Consider the following 24,495-nt stretch of genomic DNA (forward strand, 5'->3'; position numbering starts at 1 on the left):
TGAGAAGAGACATTTGTTCAAATTATCACACAAAATCATGTGGATGGAGTCCTTGGACACTCCCAACTTTCAAAATTCTACAGGTTACATTCAGATCCTTACCCAACCCAATATCTGATACACTTTTTCAATGTTATTGTCCATAATCAATGTCTTCAGATGACCACTTTATGGACCATTTTCAATTGACTCGACTTCTTTGAATCAACTAAACCATATCATGAATAATGCATAAAATGTTGCACATTAGAACAAGGAAAAAAAGGCAATGACTTATTTTGATAAAATATGAAATTAACCTAATGCATTCATACTAACAGTTATAAAAGCTTCTCCATAACAATGATTAATTTATGATACACACTTGCTAATCCGAACCTATACTAATGAAAACCAAAATTTTGTTTGTTTATTTATTTTCTATTAGCTTCAATAAAAATTTTATTTAAGTATGAAGAGCTTATAAAACATATTTCATCTACATTTAAATGTGTAGTATATAAAAATTTAAAATTAAATATATGAATTCATCTGTAGTCTTTTTTTGACATCTTTTATATGTAACACAATAATACTTCAGATTAGAAGTACCTTATTATTCTGTTGCAATTTGGAAACATTGCTTCAAATGGTGCTGGCAATGGTATTAATTATTTAATTCATTCAAAAGATTTTTTCTCTTAATATTTTATTGTTTTGTCTGTTCTGTGATTGCCTTTGCAAAATTTATCACTCTTACACATTCATATACTAGTATGATTATTGAACAACAGAGAAAGTTCAGCAGTGCCTGCCAATCCTGCCCAGCTCACATTTTATGAAATGCGTTGTAGCATTAGTAACAGACTAGTGATTGTCTCACCACATTGTTAATTTAACACATGCTCATATCTTTTGTAACTTTAAGAAACACTCAGCACTCTTAAGTACATTTTCATTATAACAAAAAAAGGGGGAAAAAAAGAGAGAAGACCAATTTACTTTCAAGAAGATTGAAAATACATACAGACCAAAGCAAGTGTTTTAATGCTTTTGAAATGTGAAACAGATTTACTAGCCCCATCTACAATCCACAATCCTGTTATTTTGAAAATATTAGCGCCGACAACTTTGCCATGTTTCCTATACATATATACACAAATTTATCTAGAATAGTAAAAAAAACTGATTACATTAATTTTGAAACAAATTGTTTGACTTAATTTTCCAAATGTATGAAATTTTCTTTTCTCCATACCTCTAATAACTATAGATTTCTTTTTGTATTTTATAGTATTTGCTTTCATTTTTTTAAAATATAATTTCTTCTTAAATATTGAACTATTAGTAAGAAAACCAAATATTTTTCCTTTCTCTCTAATCAAAGGATTTATTCTTGACATTTTATCTATTATTTGATCTGTTTTCAAAAGCTAAAAGCAAGTTTTTCTAAAAAAACCAATATATTTATATAACAATCTGATATCATTTTAACTCAGTAAAAATAATGCAAATAATTACAATTAAATGAATTCCTTCACTTCACTGTTTTTTATTCAGAAGCAATTACATTTTTTTAGAGTGATGATATATTTATGTTTATATTAAAATTTTGTTTCTGTAATATCTTAAACACTACAAAAGAAGTTCAGTGTAATTTTAAGTTTTTTTTATATAGCTTTATATTTGTGGGATGATCTTTAAGCCATCTACACATTAAATAGTTTGATAAAAATTGCCAGGACAAATTTTTAAAATTTACAAAAATTAAAAAATTCAGTAAAGTATACAATACATAAGTGTCTTCTTACGTTGTCCCTTTGCACGCACAAATTTATTTTTTAATTGTCATGTCGAGAGGGATATTTTTAACATTTTACATATTGAGGCAGATGAATAGCCTCAAATGAAAGGTTGACCCCACTGTGGAACTGTTAATTTCCCTCATGTGCATACAAAGGGACAATGTAACAAGACACTTAGGTATTGTCTATTTTACTGATTTTTAAATTTTACAAAATTTAAAAATCAGTAAAATAGACAATAAATAGACTTAAAAAAATAACACTAGTGTTTTTTTCATAATGTAACAGCACTTTGAGAGGACCATTGCTTGGTTCAGTACTCTGGTTAGGGCCCAGTTTTTCTGCCTCAAATGAGTTTTGAGATGAGTAAAAACTTTCTGTAACAAAACAGACAAGCCAGACGTTGAAGTGGAAAGAGGAGAAAATGTTGATGCCATCACTCAAAATGTCATTACAATTGGTACCTTTAACATTGGCAGCCCCAAGCTATACACTTCTTTTGTGTTTTGAAGTAAGACTACTTTTGGAAGTGGTCTCCAAACCAAGCACAGGTAGATTCTGTTATGTTCAGGTGTACCAATATTCAGCTTAATAGTCTATACAAGGCATTGTAGTCCTGATAATACAATTCCACTATATTAAATTTTTATTTTGTCATGTTCAACATGAGCTATACTTATCCAATAATCTTCTCCATAAATTACTATGAAATTTACAATTTATTAAAATATTATATTAAATTGATTTTTTTACAATATAAAGGAAAAATATTTGATTCACTTGTCTTCATAACTGTCTTCATAACATATAACTGTTCTTATTTTGCACTAATTTAAATAATAATGTTATTGTTATCTTATATTGTAAAATTAATCTTAATATATTTTGAATCACGTGTACATCAATGTAAACTTATCCTTTTTTACCTTGATTTGCACTGCTGATATCTAAAATCTAAGTAGTAGTTTATGAAACAATGCAAAATAACTTAAAGCAATATATAGATTGCTGACAATATATCAAAACAAAGCTAAATTGCATATTAACACAAAATTGTGAACTAAATTAACAACAGATCACAATGTAATTAAGTGTAAAAATATGTAACTATATTTCAAGACTTATTTGATTAGTTTGTATGTAAATATAAAATCTTTCATTTTGTTTTATTAAATGCTTTTTGTAAAAATTTAATAAATATTTATGGTTTATAAATTTTTGTAATCAACACTTCAGAATTGTAGCATGATTTCTTTTTTCAGTTGCAAACATATTTAACATTGTACATAAAATCATGAATCATTCATAATTAGAGTTGCAAAACTTAACATTTGTCTATAAAAAAACAATATAAAATGATAGAAATTTAATAACTTGGAAATCCATATTGTTATTAAAATATAAATGATATATATTCACAATGGCCAAACTGAAGCTCTTCAAGACAATGATCCTGTATACTTATATAATTTCTTTTTATAAACTCGATACTCATTACTTACACATATGTAATATTTTTGTAAGTTTTCTGGCTTTTACAAAGAGTGATATACACATGGATTATAAGTGCAACTTAACCTCAAACAGGAAACTGAAGGCTAAGGCTACGTTCATAGTCAAAACAGTTGTAAAGTACCAGAAAGTAACAGTGACATTTATATATAACAGTATTTTAACTATATATGAAACAAAATACCATTCAAACAGAGAATACGGCCATCGTGCACATCCAACGACACCACGCGGCCCGTACCGCGACAAAGTCCGGCCACCCCGACATACACGGGCTCGTTCGGTCGAGAAATCAAACGCTCGCGTCGATCCGACGACATTTTTCATTTTTAAACTCTGTCACGGTAAACCAAAGAGACGACGTCAAACCGACAAAACAAACACCACTAGAGTTATCTCGAGAGTACGTTAAAAACATTTTTATTTATAAAAATTTCGATAAACTCATTTTAAACACCTCCGGCAACTCCTTTCCTTATTCTTTAGTTATTTATAAGGCTTCGAAACAAAGCAAATCACCATCAATATGTTAGCAATTACATCATGCATTGTTCGAACGAGTCAATAAGAACTTGTCACATAATTTTTAAATTTAAAATCACATTTGTTAACTTTCTTGGTGAGAATTTTGTATCTGAACAGATGAAGAGCTACATTTACATCAAATTAACATGCACTTCTATGTATGTGTGTGTGTGTATGTGTATATATCACTAACTAGATTGATGTTTAGTGTTTTGAACTGTTTAAATAATCAAAATGATAAAAATATTTATCATTTTTAATCGGAATAATTATTGTATATAGTTAAAGAGTTAAATAAATAAATTTAATTTACTAAAACTTTTGTTTTTTGATTAGAATTAATAATAATACTTTAGATGTGGATGAGATAATAGAGTAATAAGTGAAATTAAATGAATGGTAGAGATTTAAAAGGTACAAGATGGTCGAGATGAAATGGCCACGTCAGTCTTACCTTCTGCTCGCGATGATGTTTGACAGAACGGAAAGCTCCTATGAATATCGGTAACAACGCCATAACCGTTAAACTAATGTACGCTGTTAACATCCCTTCTGCAGTTGCTTTAGGAGTAGAAGTGGCATTTTGGGCAGTTTCATTCAGAGCCTGGTCGACGACCGCCTTAGCTTCGTCCGCCATGATCGACTTTTTGTTTCCTGCCAAACGACTTACTCACTCTATCGTTTGCTCGTAGCCCCCTATCGGAATTTTACCAATGTAAAAATTTTAGCCCCTAGCGGAATTTTATGAAATTCAATTCTATATAATATTAAAATTATCTCCGAAAACTAATCTTATTTTAATTAATCCAAAAATATTGTAATCTCTGGTAATGCAACCTTTATATCGAATAGAAGGATGAATGATGCCAATATCTCGACTGGTAGATCGCAATTTCCAATATAAGGTTTAAAATATAACTAAATGATAAAAGGTTCGTGATCAAAATATAAAGCATTTAGATAAGTAGCAATATTGCGTTACGGACAGACAGAAATTATGAAGACTTTTTTATGATTTAAAAAATAAATTAATTTCGATAATCTGCTTTATAAAATTAAAAAAAAACTTTGATTTTAATTATTAAAGTTTATTGCATATATTTTTGCATTTTATGTATTATATTATATGATTTAAAATAAATTACACTTTAGCAATTCAATTTACATAAAAATTTCTTTTAATAAAATGCTTTATCTAACTTTGAAAAATTTTAAGCATTTTTAAAAAATAAAATATAGATAATATTTTATTATATCTGTCTAAAGAATTCGTGTTTTATTTGAATTATATTATACAAATACTCTTTATAAATATAAAATTTTATATTAAGAGTGGAACAAAGATGAAAATCCAAAGACAGTTTCAAGAAGAGGCATTTAAATCAAAGGTGGTACATCAGGATCATCTATAAAATCATCACATAAAATCTTCTTTGAGGAAAATTTTGAATGGTTCGATGCAATTTTATCAATATCATCAATAATTCTCCCAGTAACTTCTAAATATTTCTCTCTGAAATATATATTTTTAAAAATTAAAATTTGTTTACAATTCTTTTAACATGACTTATCTTAAATTCCAAGTAAAACTCACTTTTTCTTTTCATTATTCCAAGCTTTCTTTTCCTTCTTCAATAATTCTTTAGTCTAAGTAGAAAAACCATTTTAAAAAATTATAACTTTGAAAATTAATGATAATTTTTTAATGATACCTTTGGCATAGTTATAAGAAGGTGTCCTGTAGTTTGGGACCTTTGAACTTTAGAACGGCTAGTAAAAACCTCTTCAGGAAGACAAAGCTGAAAGACTTTTTGCTTGACATAAACTCTCACATGAAAAGGTTGCACATCAACATCTAACAGTGATGTATCCAGAAACCTGGAAATAAAAAAATTACAATTAAAAATCATACAAAATTTCTTTTTATTTATAATAAACGTATTGTTTAGTTATACAAGATACATTTTCAAGTTTGTATGATTAAAAATAAAGAAGATATTGTCTTACTTATAAACAGCCAGATCTAAGAGAAATTGGTTATTTTCTTCGTCATCTGTTAATACAAAATCCAATCTGAGAGTGGAACGATGTCGTGTCTATCTAATTAAATACAAGTAATTACGTATATAGATACTTACTTAGCTTGATTAATATTTAAAGGTCTTCCACTCTTATTGAACAAAATAGGAGGACAGTTTTTTATATTTTTATTTTCTTCTCTGGCGGTTTAAAACAACAAAATTAAAATGAAATAAATTCAAATGTTATTGATAAATAAAGCGAATTTATACATTTTCACGCTTCTTCTCTTTTCTTTTTCAATGTGTTTATGAATTTTTAATCGGGATTCTGGTGTAAATTCCGTACTCTGATTCCAAAACCTGAAAAATATTTACTTCAGGATTTTTGTCATGGATCATCATCAATGCCATTGCCTTCGCATAAAAAAATGGCCTATAATATAATGGGATACGATGCCAAAATGAACAGTAAAATTAGAAAAAAAGAAGTTTTAAATAGAAAAGAGGACATGAAAATATCTGGCATTTCAATATCCATGACCTCGATGATCATTAGAAATAATAAGAGAAAAATGATAAATGTAATTAAGATTTTCACAAATTTTAAACATCTATCGCCATCTGTTGGATAAAATCGCATAATTTTTTGATTACTTAAAATTAATTTTATAGAAATCCAAACTTAAATTAAACCTCGGTGACATATATTAGCGTTTAAATAACAATTCTGAAGAAGCCAACTAGGTCTTATATTAAAAATAACAAAGATTTATTTAAAACAGCTGCATTTGTTCTATTTATCACAGAGAAAAACAATAAATTTAAAATTTTTAATTTTATATTTATAACAGTTATTAATATCAAACTAAACATACATTTCGAAGAATTTTTTTAAATGCATTATTGTAAGTTTTTCAAGGAACTCGCATATTTTAATGCTGAATAAGTGAGTAAAAGTGTGCAATACCGAGTTTAATTTTCAGTTTTAAGACATTTTAAAAATAATAATAATAATTAAATATTTAATAATAATAATTAAGTAAAAAATGTTTAAAATTTAATAAAATTAAATTTAAAAAAAAAAAGTCGTCCGTCGAGGCGGATTTGAACCACCGACCTATGGATAACTGAATATCAACACCTACAGTCCACCGCTCTACCAGCTGAGCTATCGACGGAACTTGGAAAAGGTTCCTATTTTTTACCCTTTTATTTTAACTTTGTAAATGTGAGTAAAAATTTCTCATTATTTGTACTTAATAACATCAGTACATAATTAACATAATTAAATGTTAACGAAATAAATAATAAAATATGATTGTCATTAACACATTTATAGTAATCTATAATAAATTATTTTTAATTAATTAATTGAAATTATGAACTAACTACATCATCATTTCATATGATAATACGATAATTATAATATAATTATTGAATTAATAATGTGATTTATTAGAAAAAATGTTGTCTAATGAGAAAAATCACTTCTTGTTCGATTTTCTGGGAAAATTAACATTTGTTCTATAAATAAATAAATAAAATGCTAAACATTTTGTAGAAACATGAATTTAAGCAAATAATTAGCTGAACCCCTTCTGATTTCTCCAAATTGAATTATTATTGAATTTTTAGTTAATTTTAAAACTATTTTAGAAGTCTTTAGTGAATTTTTAAAGAGATTTTATTCCTGAAAAGAATCACGCCCTTCAAAAATTTTAAATGGAATTATTCACAGCGAATTAGAATAATGATGTAGTTTGAAGATCGTGAAAAACTAGGTCACTAATTAAACACACTAGTTTCTACGATAACGCGAACTAGTTTATACAGTAGTCTTGTATGGACTCCACCTCAATGAACTATTTGTTGTGTTGTTTTTCAACCAGGAACTTGTGAAAGATTGAAGCATAAAATGTTACATGCACGTAACATTTGATGTCTATTATTTACTAAATTACATTTAAGTAAATTATCACTTCTATTTATCTGTATTTTATTCAATTTACAATTTATTGGTGTAATTCAAAATTTTCAATATGGTTCAGCAACGTTGGAAGACTTGAATACAATCTTGTTGCTAAAGTCAACAGTTTTTTTCTATTGACTCTGGTAAAACAGTACACTAAAGCATGAAACGTGTTGAATGAGTGAAAACTTGGTAATTTATTAAAGACTACAGCGGAAATATCTCGTTTTCAAGTTTACCAGGATAGCAATCACTTGGATGTTCAACATTTACTGTTTCTATTCAAATTTTAATTAAATTATTTACAAAGAAAAAAATGTATTTACAATTTGAATCAAATGAAACAATTACATTTAAAATAGTTTAAACTCTAATTATGATTTTCACTATAAATTAATATTATTTTTATGTTATTAATAATAATTAGTAGTCAACGGATAAAATTAATATTTAAGGTAACGTTGATGCTAATAATTTTCCTATAATAAATGGAAAAATTTTAATGAAAACATTTTCCCATTTAAATAGATAGGTAGTACGATTTAATCTTCAATAGACACGAAGTCAATATTTTACTTATTTAATGACAGAGTAATAAAATATTTGAGTGTTTTCGAAAGAAACATCTCATAAGCCCGCTAATAAGTAAATTTGAACAGCGAATAAAAAATGATGATTTGATGTTCTCCCGCCTTACAATGTACAACGATGTATTTTTAGCAAACTCCCCTTTTAAATACGCGTATACCAATTCATGGATCCTCCCGGCATTAAAGAAATTACCTTAAAAAGTTCATATATTTTCTAATATATTCACATGACTAGTAAGTAGGCTCGATACAATTAGGCTACTACTAAAATACCTCAAAGACAAAACTCGATCCCCTTTCTCATTGTGTAGTTTCGTACTTTTTCTAATTATTTTTCTATGTAATATAAACTAAATATATTGTTTACTATATTTCCTGAACTACTTTGAATATTGATTAGAAAAACATTAATATTTATAGTACAGATCCGAAATGAAATTTGAATTAAGAAACACTAAACGAGCAATTATTTATTGTGACGTGGTCGCAATGCCGGGCTGCAATTTTTAATCATATTTTTCATTTATTTAATTTAACATATATGCTCTCCACCTCAAATTAGTACTGTAGTTTCTTGCTCCTGTACATCAAACTTTGCTGCTAGAAAGGAGTCGTGTCGGTCATCTATTAACTGCTTTCAGGGAAACGTTTTCAATTGAAATAACATGACTTTCAGTTTGCACCGGACATTTGTATATAGTTAATCAGGGCCTCCTGCCCCTATGCTTTCCATATCTGGTCTCGACTTTTATCTATCTAACTCAGTTCTCGAGATTAAGGAAGGACAGACAAACATTGGAAATTTATAAGTCTACAGTTTTTTTTAAACTGTAGCCCAACTAGAGATAGTTATATAGCCTACTATATAAATTTATATAAGTTGTCTTATTAATGAAATATCAGGATGATTCTGTATTTTATAGTACCGTAGTATTCTGATACAGTTTGTAGTACTGGATATACAGTCGAATTTCCAAAGAAGGACCATTTCTAAACAGCGACCATGTCTTCAGAAATGCTCACTGTTTAAAAATGTTTGTTAAACAAAAATAAAGAACGACCAATTTAATGCTTCCATATCCCGTTTTTAGAGGTTTGATTAGAATAATTAGAAAAAGTAGGAATAATTAAAAAGAGTATTTACTAAATAGTAACCATTTCTGGTTTACCTCGATTTCTTTTCTTCGTTCTCATTATCATCATCATCCGAGCTTTCTTCACTACTAGTAGTTGTCGTTGATTTAGTTTTATTCTAAAAAATTAAAAATAAGAAAAATATATCTTTGTGCGATAGTTATAAGATTCTTAAATGAAAATTTACTTGGATATATTGTTCTTGCTGATGAAGGATTTTCTGTCGGATTTTTGAATAATTCTGAAGTGCTTGAATTCTTTCTGATTTAGAAATAGACATTCCATCTAAGTTCTAAACAATAAATGAATATATTAAGATTATATATAATTAATTAGCTTAAAATACGATATTTTCTAAAACTTTCTATAATTGCTAACCTCTAATTTCAATAACGTAGCAACAACATATTCCCTATATCCTTCATAATCAGTACAAGGATTACCTGTTAAGTATCTAAAGTAAAAAATAATAAGTACAAACAAAATGTTATTATGTATAGTGATTATAAAGTCTATGTGCAGCGTTAAACTCCAATAGCGTTGGATATAGTATACTATAAACGGATTATAGAGCTGTTATTCATGCTTAAAGTTGCACAGAAACTAGCTGACCAGATGCCCGTGAATGAAAAATAGGACGTTTCACTAAAGAATGTAGGACATAAAGAGTAAATGTGTTGTTCGGAATAAATAAAGTTGTTAACAAATACTGGTGTAATTGCCATAAATCAAAGCATTTAGATATTTACGTGTCCATCTCCAAAAACTTAAAAATAAGGTATTTTCATAAGATGTAAGGTATTAAAAAGTAAGGTAACTTCATAAGACGTAAGGTATTCATAATAATTTGAAAATTCGACCCGAATACCGACACAACAAATGCAATTTTTTGTCACAAATGGTACGAACTAAATTACAGGGATGACGTCAAATAGACTTTACGTCAGTTTGATCCCTATGATTTATTGTAATGAGGAAGTGTAAAATGACGTCAAGTTGACGTAAATGGGTACACAATTTACAAAGAACAAATGCATTGGTGTAAGGCTAAAATATAGGACGTGTTGGCGGAAAAGTGGACGCTGGGCAATTCAACAAGAATTATAATCACTCCGCAAAATATAGGCTAATATTAATTATTTACAGAAATAAATTTACTTACAACTCCCTTAAATTATAATTATTTTTAAGATTTTCTATCGATGTTAACTCTGCTATGAAATTTAGAGTTAAATCTAGTTTTTCTAGTGATTCACATCCTGTAAAATCAAGAATCATTTTAAATTTCAAATAAAAATAAAATGCAATTAATATTCACAAAATCTGGTATAATAGCTGATAAATACTTAGATTTAGTATATGTCTCTTCAATCCGAATAGTTAACAAACGGTAGACTTTCTTTCAGCTCTGAGGTTAAGTATTCCTTTGTAATTTACAATAAAGGAATACTTAACCTCAGAGCTGAAAGAAAGTCTACCGTTTGTTAACCATTCGGATTGAAGNTTATAAAATTTAACCTTAAAAATTAGGATAAAAATAACAAACTGGTTTCTAATAAAAAAGTGTCCACAGGGCAGAAAGAGTTATATGTCTTAAATGTAGTTTGCAAACAACACGGCTGAAGTGTATTGAAAATTATTACAAAATTTTTCCAAAACAGTTTTAAAAAGTATTCAAATAGATTTTTCCTTGTTCCTGTTACAAATTTTTCTTTGTAAATACATATACATATTTTTACATAAATACATAGAATGTCTAAAAAGAAACCAAACTTTTGCACTGGAAAACAAAAAAATATTTTTATAAATATGTTTATTCATTCAAAATAAACTCCCTATGCAGCAATACAATGTTCAAAATGAGTAGTAAGAATTTCAAGACACTTTCAACTCCTGATTTGGTGTCTGGTTCAGCATTGAGATTATCACAGCCTCAATCTTGAGAATCTCTCTTTCATTGGAATTTAAGTTTTGGGAACAGAAAATAGTCACAGGAACAAGACTGGAGAATAGAGTAGGTGGTCAAATATATGTTTTCAAGCCAAAAATTGATGAATAGAGATGGTCTTGTGCAAGAGTTCATTGTCGTGCAGCAGTATCCAGCTTCCTTGAGCACAATACTCCAGCTGTTGTATAACCTTCAGTTCCAAAGGCATTACAAAATTAATATTCCTCAGTGACAATCTGGTCATTTGGAACAAATTATTGTGTACGACACCCCTGGAGTCATAAAAACAGACAAGCATGGTCTTGACTCACAATTTTTGAAAGCAAAGTTTTTTCAGTGTAGATGTGTCTGATGATTTCCACGATACTTTGATGTTTTGTCAATGGATCATACTGGTAGCACCACATCTCATCATTCGTGACAATGTTTTTGAGAAAATTTGTGTTTACGTACGGAGCATGATGAATGCACACCTGTTCTTGTTCCTCAGTGAATGAAAGAGTGCAAAACAAAGTGAGAAGAGACATTTGTTCAAATTATCACACAAAATCATGTGGATGGAGTCCTTGGACACTCCCAACTTTCAAAATTCTACAGGTTACATTCAGATCCTTACCCAACCCAATATCTGATACACTTTTTCAATGTTATTGTCCATAATCAATGTCTTCAGATGACCACTTTATGGACCATTTTCAATTGACTCGACTTCTTTGAATCAACTAAACCATATCATGAATAATGCATAAAATGTTGCACATTAGAACAAGGAAAAAAAGGCAATGACTTATTTTGATAAAATATGAAATTAACCTAATGCATTCATACTAACAGTTATAAAAGCTTCTCCATAACAATGATTAATTTATGATACACACTTGCTAATCCGAACCTATACTAATGAAAACCAAAATTTTGTTTGTTTATTTATTTTCTATTAGCTTCAATAAAAATTTTATTTAAGTATGAAGAGCTTATAAAACATATTTCATCTACATTTAAATGTGTAGTATATAAAAATTTAAAATTAAATATATGAATTCATCTGTAGTCTTTTTTTGACATCTTTTATATGTAACACAATAATACTTCAGATTAGAAGTACCTTATTATTCTGTTGCAATTTGGAAACATTGCTTCAAATGGTGCTGGCAATGGTATTAATTATTTAATTCATTCAAAAGATTTTTTCTCTTAATATTTTATTGTTTTGTCTGTTCTGTGATTGCCTTTGCAAAATTTATCACTCTTACACATTCATATACTAGTATGATTATTGAACAACAGAGAAAGTTCAGCAGTGCCTGCCAATCCTGCCCAGCTCACATTTTATGAAATGCGTTGTAGCATTAGTAACAGACTAGTGATTGTCTCACCACATTGTTAATTTAACACATGCTCATATCTTTTGTAACTTTAAGAAACACTCAGCACTCTTAAGTACATTTTCATTATAACAAAAAAAGGGGGAAAAAAAGAGAGAAGACCAATTTACTTTCAAGAAGATTGAAAATACATACAGACCAAAGCAAGTGTTTTAATGCTTTTGAAATGTGAAACAGATTTACTAGCCCCATCTACAATCCACAATCCTGTTATTTTGAAAATATTAGCGCCGACAACTTTGCCATGTTTCCTATACATATATACACAAATTTATCTAGAATAGTAAAAAAAACTGATTACATTAATTTTGAAACAAATTGTTTGACTTAATTTTCCAAATGTATGAAATTTTCTTTTCTCCATACCTCTAATAACTATAGATTTCTTTTTGTATTTTATAGTATTTGCTTTCATTTTTTTAAAATATAATTTCTTCTTAAATATTGAACTATTAGTAAGAAAACCAAATATTTTTCCTTTCTCTCTAATCAAAGGATTTATTCTTGACATTTTATCTATTATTTGATCTGTTTTCAAAAGCTAAAAGCAAGTTTTTCTAAAAAAACCAATATATTTATATAACAATCTGATATCATTTTAACTCAGTAAAAATAATGCAAATAATTACAATTAAATGAATTCCTTCACTTCACTGTTTTTTATTCAGAAGCAATTACATTTTTTTAGAGTGATGATATATTTATGTTTATATTAAAATTTTGTTTCTGTAATATCTTAAACACTACAAAAGAAGTTCAGTGTAATTTTAAGTTTTTTTTATATAGCTTTATATTTGTGGGATGATCTTTAAGCCATCTACACATTAAATAGTTTGATAAAAATTGCCAGGACAAATTTTTAAAATTTACAAAAATTAAAAAATTCAGTAAAGTATACAATACATAAGTGTCTTCTTACGTTGTCCCTTTGCACGCACAAATTTATTTTTTAATTGTCATGTCGAGAGGGATATTTTTAACATTTTACATATTGAGGCAGATGAATAGCCTCAAATGAAAGGTTGACCCCACTGTGGAACTGTTAATTTCCCTCATGTGCATACAAAGGGACAATGTAACAAGACACTTAGGTATTGTCTATTTTACTGATTTTTAAATTTTACAAAATTTAAAAATCAGTAAAATAGACAATAAATAGACTTAAAAAAATAACACTAGTGTTTTTTTCATAATGTAACAGCACTTTGAGAGGACCATTGCTTGGTTCAGTACTCTGGTTAGGGCCCAGTTTTTCTGCCTCAAATGAGTTTTGAGATGAGTAAAAACTTTCTGTAACAAAACAGACAAGCCAGACGTTGAAGTGGAAAGAGGAGAAAATGTTGATGCCATCACTCAAAATGTCATTACAATTGGTACCTTTAACATTGGCAGCCCCAAGCTATACACTTCTTTTGTGTTTTGAAGTAAGACTACTTTTGGAAGTGGTCTCCAAACCAAGCACAGGTAGATTCTGTTATGTTCAGGTGTACCAATATTCAGCTTAATAGTCTATACAAGGCATTGTAGTCCTGATAATACAATTCCACTATATTAAATTTTTATTTTGTCATGTTCAACATGAGCTATACTTATCCAATAATCTTCTCCATAAATTACTATGAAATTTACAATTTATTAAAATATTATATTAAATTGATTTTTTTACAATATAAAGGAAAAATATTTGATTCACTTGTCTTCATAACTGTCTTCATAACATATAACTGTTCTTATTTTGCACTAATTTAAATAATAATGTTATTGTTATCTTATATTGTAAAATTAATCTTAATATATTTTGAATCACGTGTACATCAATGTAAACTTATCCTTTTTTACCTTGATTTGCACTGCTGATATCTAAAATCTAAGTAGTAGTTTATGAAACAATGCAAAATAACTTAAAGCAATATATAGATTGCTGACAATATATCAAAACAAAGCTAAATTGCATATTAACACAAAATTGTGAACTAAATTAACAACAGATCACAATGTAATTAAGTGTAAAAATATGTAACTATATTTCAAGACTTATTTGATTAGTTTGTATGTAAATATAAAATCTTTCATTTTGTTTTATTAAATGCTTTTTGTAAAAATTTAATAAATATTTATGGTTTATAAATTTTTGTAATCAACACTTCAGAATTGTAGCATGATTTCTTTTTTCAGTTGCAAACATATTTAACATTGTACATAAAATCATGAATCATTCATAATTAGAGTTGCAAAACTTAACATTTGTCTATAAAAAAACAATATAAAATGATAGAAATTTAATAACTTGGAAATCCATATTGTTATTAAAATATAAATGATATATATTCACAATGGCCAAACTGAAGCTCTTCAAGACAATGATCCTGTATACTTATATAATTTCTTTTTATAAACTCGATACTCATTACTTACACATATGTAATATTTTTGTAAGTTTTCTGGCTTTTACAAAGAGTGATATACACATGGATTATAAGTGCAACTTAACCTCAAACAGGAAACTGAAGGCTAAGGCTACGTTCATAGTCAAAACAGTTGTAAAGTACCAGAAAGTAACAGTGACATTTATATATAACAGTATTTTAACTATATATGAAACAAAATACCATTCAAACAGAGAATACGGCCATCGTGCACATCCAACGACACCACGCGGCCCGTACCGCGACAAAGTCCGGCCACCCCGACATACACGGGCTCGTTCGGTCGAGAAATCAAACGCTCGCGTCGATCCGACGACATTTTTCATTTTTAAACTCTGTCACGGTAAACCAAAGAGACGACGTCAAACCGACAAAACAAACACCACTAGAGTTATCTCGAGAGTACGTTAAAAACATTTTTATTTATAAAAATTTCGATAAACTCATTTTAAACACCTCCGGCAACTCCTTTCCTTATTCTTTAGTTATTTATAAGGCTTCGAAACAAAGCAAATCACCATCAATATGTTAGCAATTACATCATGCATTGTTCGAACGAGTCAATAAGAACTTGTCACATAATTTTTAAATTTAAAATCACATTTGTTAACTTTCTTGGTGAGAATTTTGTATCTGAACAGATGAAGAGCTACATTTACATCAAATTAACATGCACTTCTATGTATGTGTGTGTGTGTATGTGTATATATCACTAACTAGATTGATGTTTAGTGTTTTGAACTGTTTAAATAATCAAAATGATAAAAATATTTATCATTTTTAATCGGAATAATTATTGTATATAGTTAAAGAGTTAAATAAATAAATTTAATTTACTAAAACTTTTGTTTTTTGATTAGAATTAATAATAATACTTTAGATGTGGATGAGATAATAGAGTAATAAGTGAAATTAAATGAATGGTAGAGATTTAAAAGGTACAAGATGGTCGAGATGAAATGGCCACGTCAGTCTTACCTTCTGCTCGCGATGATGTTTGACAGAACGGAAAGCTCCTATGAATATCGGTAACAACGCCATAACCGTTAAACTAATGTACGCTGTTAACATCCCTTCTGCAGTTGCTTTAGGAGTAGAAGTGGCATTTTGGGCAGTTTCATTCAGAGCCTGGTCGACGACCGCCTTAGCTTCGTCCGCCATGATCGACTTTTTGTTTCCTGCCAAACGACTTACTCACTCTATCGTTTGCTCGTAGCCCCCTATCGGAATTTTACCAATGTAAAAATTTTAGCCCCTAGCGGAATTTTATGAAATTCAATTCTATATAATATTAAAATTATCTCCGAAAACTAATCTTATTTTAATTAATCCAAAAATATTGTAATCTCTGGTAATGCAACCTTTATATCGAATAGAAGGATGAATGATGCCAATATCTCGACTGGTAGATCGCAATTTCCAATATAAGGTTTAAAATATAACTAAATGATAAAAGGTTCGTGATCAAAATATAAAGCATTTAGATAAGTAGCAATATTGCGTTACGGACAGACAGAAATTATGAAGACTTTTTTATGATTTAAAAAATAAATTAATTTCGATAATCTGCTTTATAAAATTAAAAAAAAACTTTGATTTTAATTATTAAAGTTTATTGCATATATTTTTGCATTTTATGTATTATATTATATGATTTAAAATAAATTACACTTTAGCAATTCAATTTACATAAAAATTTCTTTTAATAAAATGCTTTATCTAACTTTGAAAAATTTTAAGCATTTTTAAAAAATAAAATATAGATAATATTTTATTATATCTGTCTAAAGAATTCGTGTTTTATTTGAATTATATTATACAAATACTCTTTATAAATATAAAATTTTATATTAAGAGTGGAACAAAGATGAAAATCCAAAGACAGTTTCAAGAAGAGGCATTTAAATCAAAGGTGGTACATCAGGATCATCTATAAAATCATCACATAAAATCTTCTTTGAGGAAAATTTTGAATGGTTCGATGCAATTTTATCAATATCATCAATAATTCTCCCAGTAACTTCTAAATATTTCTCTCTGAAATATATATTTTTAAAAATTAAAATTTGTTTACAATTCTTTTAACATGACTTATCTTAAATTCCAAGTAAAACTCACTTTTTCTTTTCATTATTCCAAGCTTTCTTTTCCTTCTTCAATAATTCTTTAGTCTAAGTAGAAAAACCATTTTAAAAAATTATAACTTTGAAAATTAATGATAATTTTTTAATGATACCTTTGGCATAGTTATAAGAAGGTGTCCTGTAGTTTGGGACCTTTGAACTTTAGAACGGCTAGTAAAAACCTCTTCAGGAAGACAAAGCTGAAAGACTTTTTGCTTGACATAAACTCTCACATGAAAAGGTTGCACATCAACATCTAACAGTGATGTATCCAGAAACCTGGAAATAAAAAAATTACAATTAAAAATCATACAAAATTTCTTTTTATTTATAATAAACGTATTGTTTAGTTATACAAGATACATTTTCAAGTTTGTATGATTAAAAATAAAGAAGATATTGTCTTACTTATAAACAGCCAGATCTAAGAGAAATTGGTTATTTTCTTCGTCATCTGTTAATACAAAATCCAATCTGAGAGTGGAACGATGTCGTGTCTATCTAATTAAATACAAGTAATTACGTATATAGATACTTACTTAGCTTGATTAATATTTAAAGGTCTTCCACTCTTATTGAACAAAATAGGAGGACAGTTTTTTATATTTTTATTTTCTTCTCTGGCGGTTTAAAACAACAAAATTAAAATGAAATAAATTCAAATGTTATTGATAAATAAAGCGAATTTATACATTTTCACGCTTCTTCTCTTTTCTTTTTCAATGTGTTTATGAATTTTTAATCGGGATTCTGGTGTAAATTCCGTACTCTGATTCCAAAACCTGAAAAATATTTACTTCAGGATTTTTGTCATGGATCATCATCAATGCCATTGCCTTCGCATAAAAAAATGGCCTATAATATAATGGGATACGATGCCAAAATGAACAGTAAAATTAGAAAAAAAGAAGTTTTAAATAGAAAAGAGGACATGAAAATATCTGGCATTTCAATATCCATGACCTCGATGATCATTAGAAATAATAAGAGAAAAATGATAAATGTAATTAAGATTTTCACAAATTTTAAACATCTATCGCCATCTGTTGGATAAAATCGCATAATTTTTTGATTACTTAAAATTAATTTTATAGAAATCCAAACTTAAATTAAACCTCGGTGACATATATTAGCGTTTAAATAACAATTCTGAAGAAGCCAACTAGGTCTTATATTAAAAATAACAAAGATTTATTTAAAACAGCTGCATTTGTTCTATTTATCACAGAGAAAAACAATAAATTTAAAATTTTTAATTTTATATTTATAACAGTTATTAATATCAAACTAAACATACATTTCGAAGAATTTTTTTAAATGCATTATTGTAAGTTTTTCAAGGAACTCGCATATTTTAATGCTGAATAAGTGAGTAAAAGTGTGCAATACCGAGTTTAATTTTCAGTTTTAAGACATTTTAAAAATAATAATAATAATTAAATATTTAATAATAATAATTAAGTAAAAAATGTTTAAAATTTAATAAAATTAAATTTAAAAAAAAAAAGTCGTCCGTCGAGGCGGATTTGAACCACCGACCTATGGATAACTGAATATCAACACCTACAGTCCACCGCTCTACCAGCTGAGCTATCGACGGAACTTGGAAAAGGTTCCTATTTTTTACCCTTTTATTTTAACTTTGTAAATGTGAGTAAAAATTTCTCATTATTTGTACTTAATAACATCAGTACATAATTAACATAATTAAATGTTAACGAAATAAATAATAAAATATGATTGTCATTAACACATTTATAGTAATCTATAATAAATTATTTTTAATTAATTAATTGAAATTATGAACTAACTACATCATCATTTCATATGATAATACGATAATTATAATATAATTATTGAATTAATAATGTGATTTATTAGAAAAAATGTTGTCTAATGAGAAAAATCACTTCTTGTTCGATTTTCTGGGAAAATTAACATTTGTTCTATAAATAAATAAATAAAATGCTAAACATTTTGTAGAAACATGAATTTAAGCAAATAATTAGCTGAACCCCTTCTGATTTCTCCAAATTGAATTATTATTGAATTTTTAGTTAATTTTAAAACTATTTTAGAAGTCTTTAGTGAATTTTTAAAGAGATTTTATTCCTGAAAAGAATCACGCCCTTCAAAAATTTTAAATGGAATTATTCACAGCGAATTAGAATAATGATGTAGTTTGAAGATCGTGAAAAACTAGGTCACTAATTAAACACACTAGTTTCTACGATAACGCGAACTAGTTTATACAGTAGTCTTGTATGGACTCCACCTCAATGAACTATTTGTTGTGTTGTTTTTCAACCAGGAACTTGTGAAAGATTGAAGCATAAAATGTTACATGCACGTAACATTTGATGTCTATTATTTACTAAATTACATTTAAGTAAATTATCACTTCTATTTATCTGTATTTTATTCAATTTACAATTTATTGGTGTAATTCAAAATTTTCAATATGGTTCAGCAACGTTGGAAGACTTGAATACAATCTTGTTGCTAAAGTCAACAGTTTTTTTCTATTGACTCTGGTAAAACAGTACACTAAAGCATGAAACGTGTTGAATGAGTGAAAACTTGGTAATTTATTAAAGACTACAGCGGAAATATCTCGTTTTCAAGTTTACCAGGATAGCAATCACTTGGATGTTCAACATTTACTGTTTCTATTCAAATTTTAATTAAATTATTTACAAAGAAAAAAATGTATTTACAATTTGAATCAAATGAAACAATTACATTTAAAATAGTTTAAACTCTAATTATGATTTTCACTATAAATTAATATTATTTTTATGTTATTAATAATAATTAGTAGTCAACGGATAAAATTAATATTTAAGGTAACGTTGATGCTAATAATTTTCCTATAATAAATGGAAAAATTTTAATGAAAACATTTTCCCATTTAAATAGATAGGTAGTACGATTTAATCTTCAATAGACACGAAGTCAATATTTTACTTATTTAATGACAGAGTAATAAAATATTTGAGTGTTTTCGAAAGAAACATCTCATAAGCCCGCTAATAAGTAAATTTGAACAGCGAATAAAAAATGATGATTTGATGTTCTCCCGCCTTACAATGTACAACGATGTATTTTTAGCAAACTCCCCTTTTAAATACGCGTATACCAATTCATGGATCCTCCCGGCATTAAAGAAATTACCTTAAAAAGTTCATATATTTTCTAATATATTCACATGACTAGTAAGTAGGCTCGATACAATTAGGCTACTACTAAAATACCTCAAAGACAAAACTCGATCCCCTTTCTCATTGTGTAGTTTCGTACTTTTTCTAATTATTTTTCTATGTAATATAAACTAAATATATTGTTTACTATATTTCCTGAACTACTTTGAATATTGATTAGAAAAACATTAATATTTATAGTACAGATCCGAAATGAAATTTGAATTAAGAAACACTAAACGAGCAATTATTTATTGTGACGTGGTCGCAATGCCGGGCTGCAATTTTTAATCATATTTTTCATTTATTTAATTTAACATATATGCTCTCCACCTCAAATTAGTACTGTAGTTTCTTGCTCCTGTACATCAAACTTTGCTGCTAGAAAGGAGTCGTGTCGGTCATCTATTAACTGCTTTCAGGGAAACGTTTTCAATTGAAATAACATGACTTTCAGTTTGCACCGGACATTTGTATATAGTTAATCAGGGCCTCCTGCCCCTATGCTTTCCATATCTGGTCTCGACTTTTATCTATCTAACTCAGTTCTCGAGATTAAGGAAGGACAGACAAACATTGGAAATTTATAAGTCTACAGTTTTTTTTAAACTGTAGCCCAACTAGAGATAGTTATATAGCCTACTATATAAATTTATATAAGTTGTCTTATTAATGAAATATCAGGATGATTCTGTATTTTATAGTACCGTAGTATTCTGATACAGTTTGTAGTACTGGATATACAGTCGAATTTCCAAAGAAGGACCATTTCTAAACAGCGACCATGTCTTCAGAAATGCTCACTGTTTAAAAATGTTTGTTAAACAAAAATAAAGAACGACCAATTTAATGCTTCCATATCCCGTTTTTAGAGGTTTGATTAGAATAATTAGAAAAAGTAGGAATAATTAAAAAGAGTATTTACTAAATAGTAACCATTTCTGGTTTACCTCGATTTCTTTTCTTCGTTCTCATTATCATCATCATCCGAGCTTTCTTCACTACTAGTAGTTGTCGTTGATTTAGTTTTATTCTAAAAAATTAAAAATAAGAAAAATATATCTTTGTGCGATAGTTATAAGATTCTTAAATGAAAATTTACTTGGATATATTGTTCTTGCTGATGAAGGATTTTCTGTCGGATTTTTGAATAATTCTGAAGTGCTTGAATTCTTTCTGATTTAGAAATAGACATTCCATCTAAGTTCTAAACAATAAATGAATATATTAAGATTATATATAATTAATTAGCTTAAAATACGATATTTTCTAAAACTTTCTATAATTGCTAACCTCTAATTTCAATAACGTAGCAACAACATATTCCCTATATCCTTCATAATCAGTACAAGGATTACCTGTTAAGTATCTAAAGTAAAAAATAATAAGTACAAACAAAATGTTATTATGTATAGTGATTATAAAGTCTATGTGCAGCGTTAAACTCCAATAGCGTTGGATATAGTATACTATAAACGGATTATAGAGCTGTTATTCATGCTTAAAGTTGCACAGAAACTAGCTGACCAGATGCCCGTGAATGAAAAATAGGACGTTTCACTAAAGAATGTAGGACATAAAGAGTAAATGTGTTGTTCGGAATAAATAAAGTTGTTAACAAATACTGGTGTAATTGCCATAAATCAAAGCATTTAGATATTTACGTGTCCATCTCCAAAAACTTAAAAATAAGGTATTTTCATAAGATGTAAGGTATTAAAAAGTAAGGTAACTTCATAAGACGTAAGGTATTCATAATAATTTGAAAATTCGACCCGAATACCGACACAACAAATGCAATTTTTTGTCACAAATGGTACGAACTAAATTACAGGGATGACGTCAAATAGACTTTACGTCAGTTTGATCCCTATGATTTATTGTAATGAGGAAGTGTAAAATGACGTCAAGTTGACGTAAATGGGTACACAATTTACAAAGAACAAATGCATTGGTGTAAGGCTAAAATATAGGACGTGTTGGCGGAAAAGTGGACGCTGGGCAATTCAACAAGAATTATAATCACTCCGCAAAATATAGGCTAATATTAATTATTTACAGAAATAAATTTACTTACAACTCCCTTAAATTATAATTATTTTTAAGATTTTCTATCGATGTTAACTCTGCTATGAAATTTAGAGTTAAATCTAGTTTTTCTAGTGATTCACATCCTGTAAAATCAAGAATCATTTTAAATTTCAAATAAAAATAAAATGCAATTAATATTCACAAAATCTGGTATAATAGCTGATAAATACTTAGATTTAGTATATGTCTCTTCAATCCGAATGGTTAACAAACGGTAGACTTTCTTTCAGCTCTGAGGTTAAGTATTCCTTTGTAATTTACAATAAAGGAATACTTAACCTCAGAGCTGAAAGAAAGTCTACCGTTTGTTAACCATTCGGATTGAAGAGACATATACTAAATCTAAGCAATTAATATTAATTATATTTAAATTTTTAAATTTAAACTGCATATATAACTATAATAAAAATAATTAAATAATACCTCGAAGATTTTCAATTCTTAAAATATTATTAAGTGTGAGATTTAAATATTCAAGACACTTGAATCGATTCACATTTTCTGTTAGGAAACGAATTTAAATTAGTTTTAAAATATATTATTCGTTAATTTATTAAAATGTATTTAAAATGTATTTAATTTAATTAATATGTGAAAATGTGTTACTTAAAAACTAATTGAATCAATGAAACCACAGTAAAAGCGAATAATATCCCCTTCATCATCGGTACGATTAAAAGAGCATTCTTAGCGGTCACGGGGAACAATAAAAAATAACGATAATTCGTCTGTAGGTTCTTAAAATTTAACAAAAAGAAAAATTTTTCAAGAATCCAAGCACTAAAAAAAAGTTAGTTTAGTTTATCTCACACTTCTATTTATAGGCTCTCGTGTACTTTTCGTCCAGTCCATTACGAAAAGTATACGAGGTCCTATATCGATGGATAGGGCAAAGCAACACTCGTTCTGCCAAGGAGGTGCCTGACGGGAGGCTTTATCTTACAGACATTAGGCCTAGTGGTGCAAACCACTAGGCTAGTGCACCTAATTATATAATTCTTCTATATCTTATATTATTTTATATAATTTAGCAGGCTATATCTTATATAATTCGGACTTAATACGATTTGCTCAGTTATTTCATATATAGAACAGTAGACGATAGTGTCACGCTTTACGTGTAGTGTGTTTTGGTACAGTACGTGTTTCAATAAGACTTATATTACCTATTTTGGGTATTATATTATTGTGTAAATATAAAATCTTTAACTTTCTGCACCACTTGTCTAGATTTTCAATCCTAAAAAAATGGAGAAAGATTATTATTAATATGGGATCAATTGAAAAATCTATTTTAATGTACATTTGCATTTACCTTTCGATATTTTCTTGGTGCAACGATATTTCTTCCAAGTTAAATATTTCTCCTTCGTTATGTTCGGCTCGTTTACGAACCATTTCTTCGGTAACTGCAGTAAAAGTAGGAAAAAATCATCAAACCACGATTAGAAAAGAATTCAATTTGTAAAATTTCCTTACTCCGAACCATATTTAGTTCCGTTAACGGCGAAAACATAAATATAAACAAAGTTCGTTGTCATGGTAACAACTTAATATATTTTCGTTTATTACTCCAATTTTTATGCTAAAATTTGAAAATAATTAATTAGTAAAAGTTAATTAAAAGTATAAATAAATTTATTTTTGATTTAAAATTGAGTTGTATAAAATAATTTAAAATTATAAAAGTTTGTTTTTATTATATTCCGGCAGATGGCGTAAAATGTTTTACATATTCGTAAGCGGAATTAATTTTTATCTGCTGTACTAAAACAGCTACTTTTTAA

General features: G+C 27.9%; 3 protein-coding genes and 2 non-coding genes across 5 annotated transcripts in view; all 5 read right to left on the minus strand.

The window, feature by feature from the left end:
* LOC111633690 (minor histocompatibility antigen H13-like) overlaps positions 1–4,512 on the minus strand; it is a 33,601-nt gene extending 29,089 nt beyond the window's left edge. The window contains exon 1 of the mRNA XM_023378304.1: positions 4,276–4,512. Coding sequence (XP_023234072.1) covers positions 4,276–4,458 — 183 coding nt within the window. The 5' untranslated portion in view covers positions 4,459–4,512. The remainder of the gene's footprint in view (positions 1–4,275) is intronic.
* A 575-nt stretch (positions 4,513–5,087) lies between these two features.
* On the minus strand, positions 5,088–10,837 carry LOC111633702 (protein tilB homolog). Its single transcript, XM_023378316.1, has 10 exons — positions 10,698–10,837; positions 9,914–9,989; positions 9,723–9,827; positions 9,571–9,653; positions 6,113–6,202; positions 5,960–6,040; positions 5,829–5,894; positions 5,534–5,699; positions 5,416–5,468; positions 5,088–5,334 (listed from the first exon to the last, which is right to left on the minus strand). Exons 1-10 carry the CDS (start codon positions 10,811–10,813, stop codon positions 5,199–5,201), a joined length of 972 nt encoding a protein of 323 aa, XP_023234084.1. The 5' UTR covers positions 10,814–10,837; the 3' UTR covers positions 5,088–5,198.
* Positions 6,932–7,020, minus strand: Trnay-gua. The gene is given in 2 exon segments: positions 6,932–6,967; positions 6,984–7,020. It is a non-coding gene; the product is annotated as a tRNA-Tyr (tRNA).
* A 6,247-nt stretch (positions 10,838–17,084) lies between the features above and the next one.
* On the minus strand, positions 17,085–24,279 carry LOC111633701 (protein tilB homolog). Its single transcript, XM_023378315.1, has 14 exons — positions 24,188–24,279; positions 24,024–24,117; positions 23,875–23,948; positions 23,132–23,209; positions 22,695–22,791; positions 21,911–21,986; positions 21,720–21,824; positions 21,568–21,650; positions 18,110–18,199; positions 17,957–18,037; positions 17,826–17,891; positions 17,531–17,696; positions 17,413–17,465; positions 17,085–17,331 (listed from the first exon to the last, which is right to left on the minus strand). The coding sequence occupies exons 1-14, from the start codon at positions 24,222–24,224 to the stop codon at positions 17,196–17,198; spliced, it is 1,236 nt and encodes a 411-aa protein (XP_023234083.1). The 5' UTR covers positions 24,225–24,279; the 3' UTR covers positions 17,085–17,195.
* Positions 18,929–19,017, minus strand: Trnay-gua. Its single transcript is given in 2 exon segments — positions 18,929–18,964; positions 18,981–19,017. It is a non-coding gene; the product is annotated as a tRNA-Tyr (tRNA).
* Positions 24,280–24,495: the final 216 nt, after the last annotated feature.

This window comes from Centruroides sculpturatus, unplaced genomic scaffold (assembly GCF_000671375.1).
Source record: "Centruroides sculpturatus isolate CEXI.00-Female unplaced genomic scaffold, Cexi_2.0 scaffold647, whole genome shotgun sequence".
NCBI classification, from domain to species: domain Eukaryota; kingdom Metazoa; phylum Arthropoda; class Arachnida; order Scorpiones; family Buthidae; genus Centruroides; species Centruroides sculpturatus.

Coding starts and splice junctions, on each gene's coding strand:
- LOC111633702 (XM_023378316.1), bottom strand. CDS start 10,813: ATGATTCTTGATTTTACAGGATGTGAATCACTAGAAAAACTAGATTTA. Junction 6,203..9,570: donor AACGAAGAAAAGAAATCGAG/GTAAACCAGAAA, acceptor AATATTTTTCAG/GTTTTGGAATCAGAGTACGG. Junction 5,700..5,828: donor TTAGATCTGGCTGTTTATAA/GTAAGACAATAT, acceptor TTTTATTTCCAG/GTTTCTGGATACATCACTGT.
- LOC111633701 (XM_023378315.1), bottom strand. CDS start 24,224: ATGTTTTCGCCGTTAACGGAACTAAATATGGTTCGGA. Junction 22,792..23,131: donor AAGAATTGAAAATCTTCGAG/GTATTATTTAAT, acceptor TTGATTTTACAG/GATGTGAATCACTAGAAAAA. Junction 17,332..17,412: donor TGGAATAATGAAAAGAAAAA/GTGAGTTTTACT, acceptor TATATATTTCAG/AGAGAAATATTTAGAAGTTA.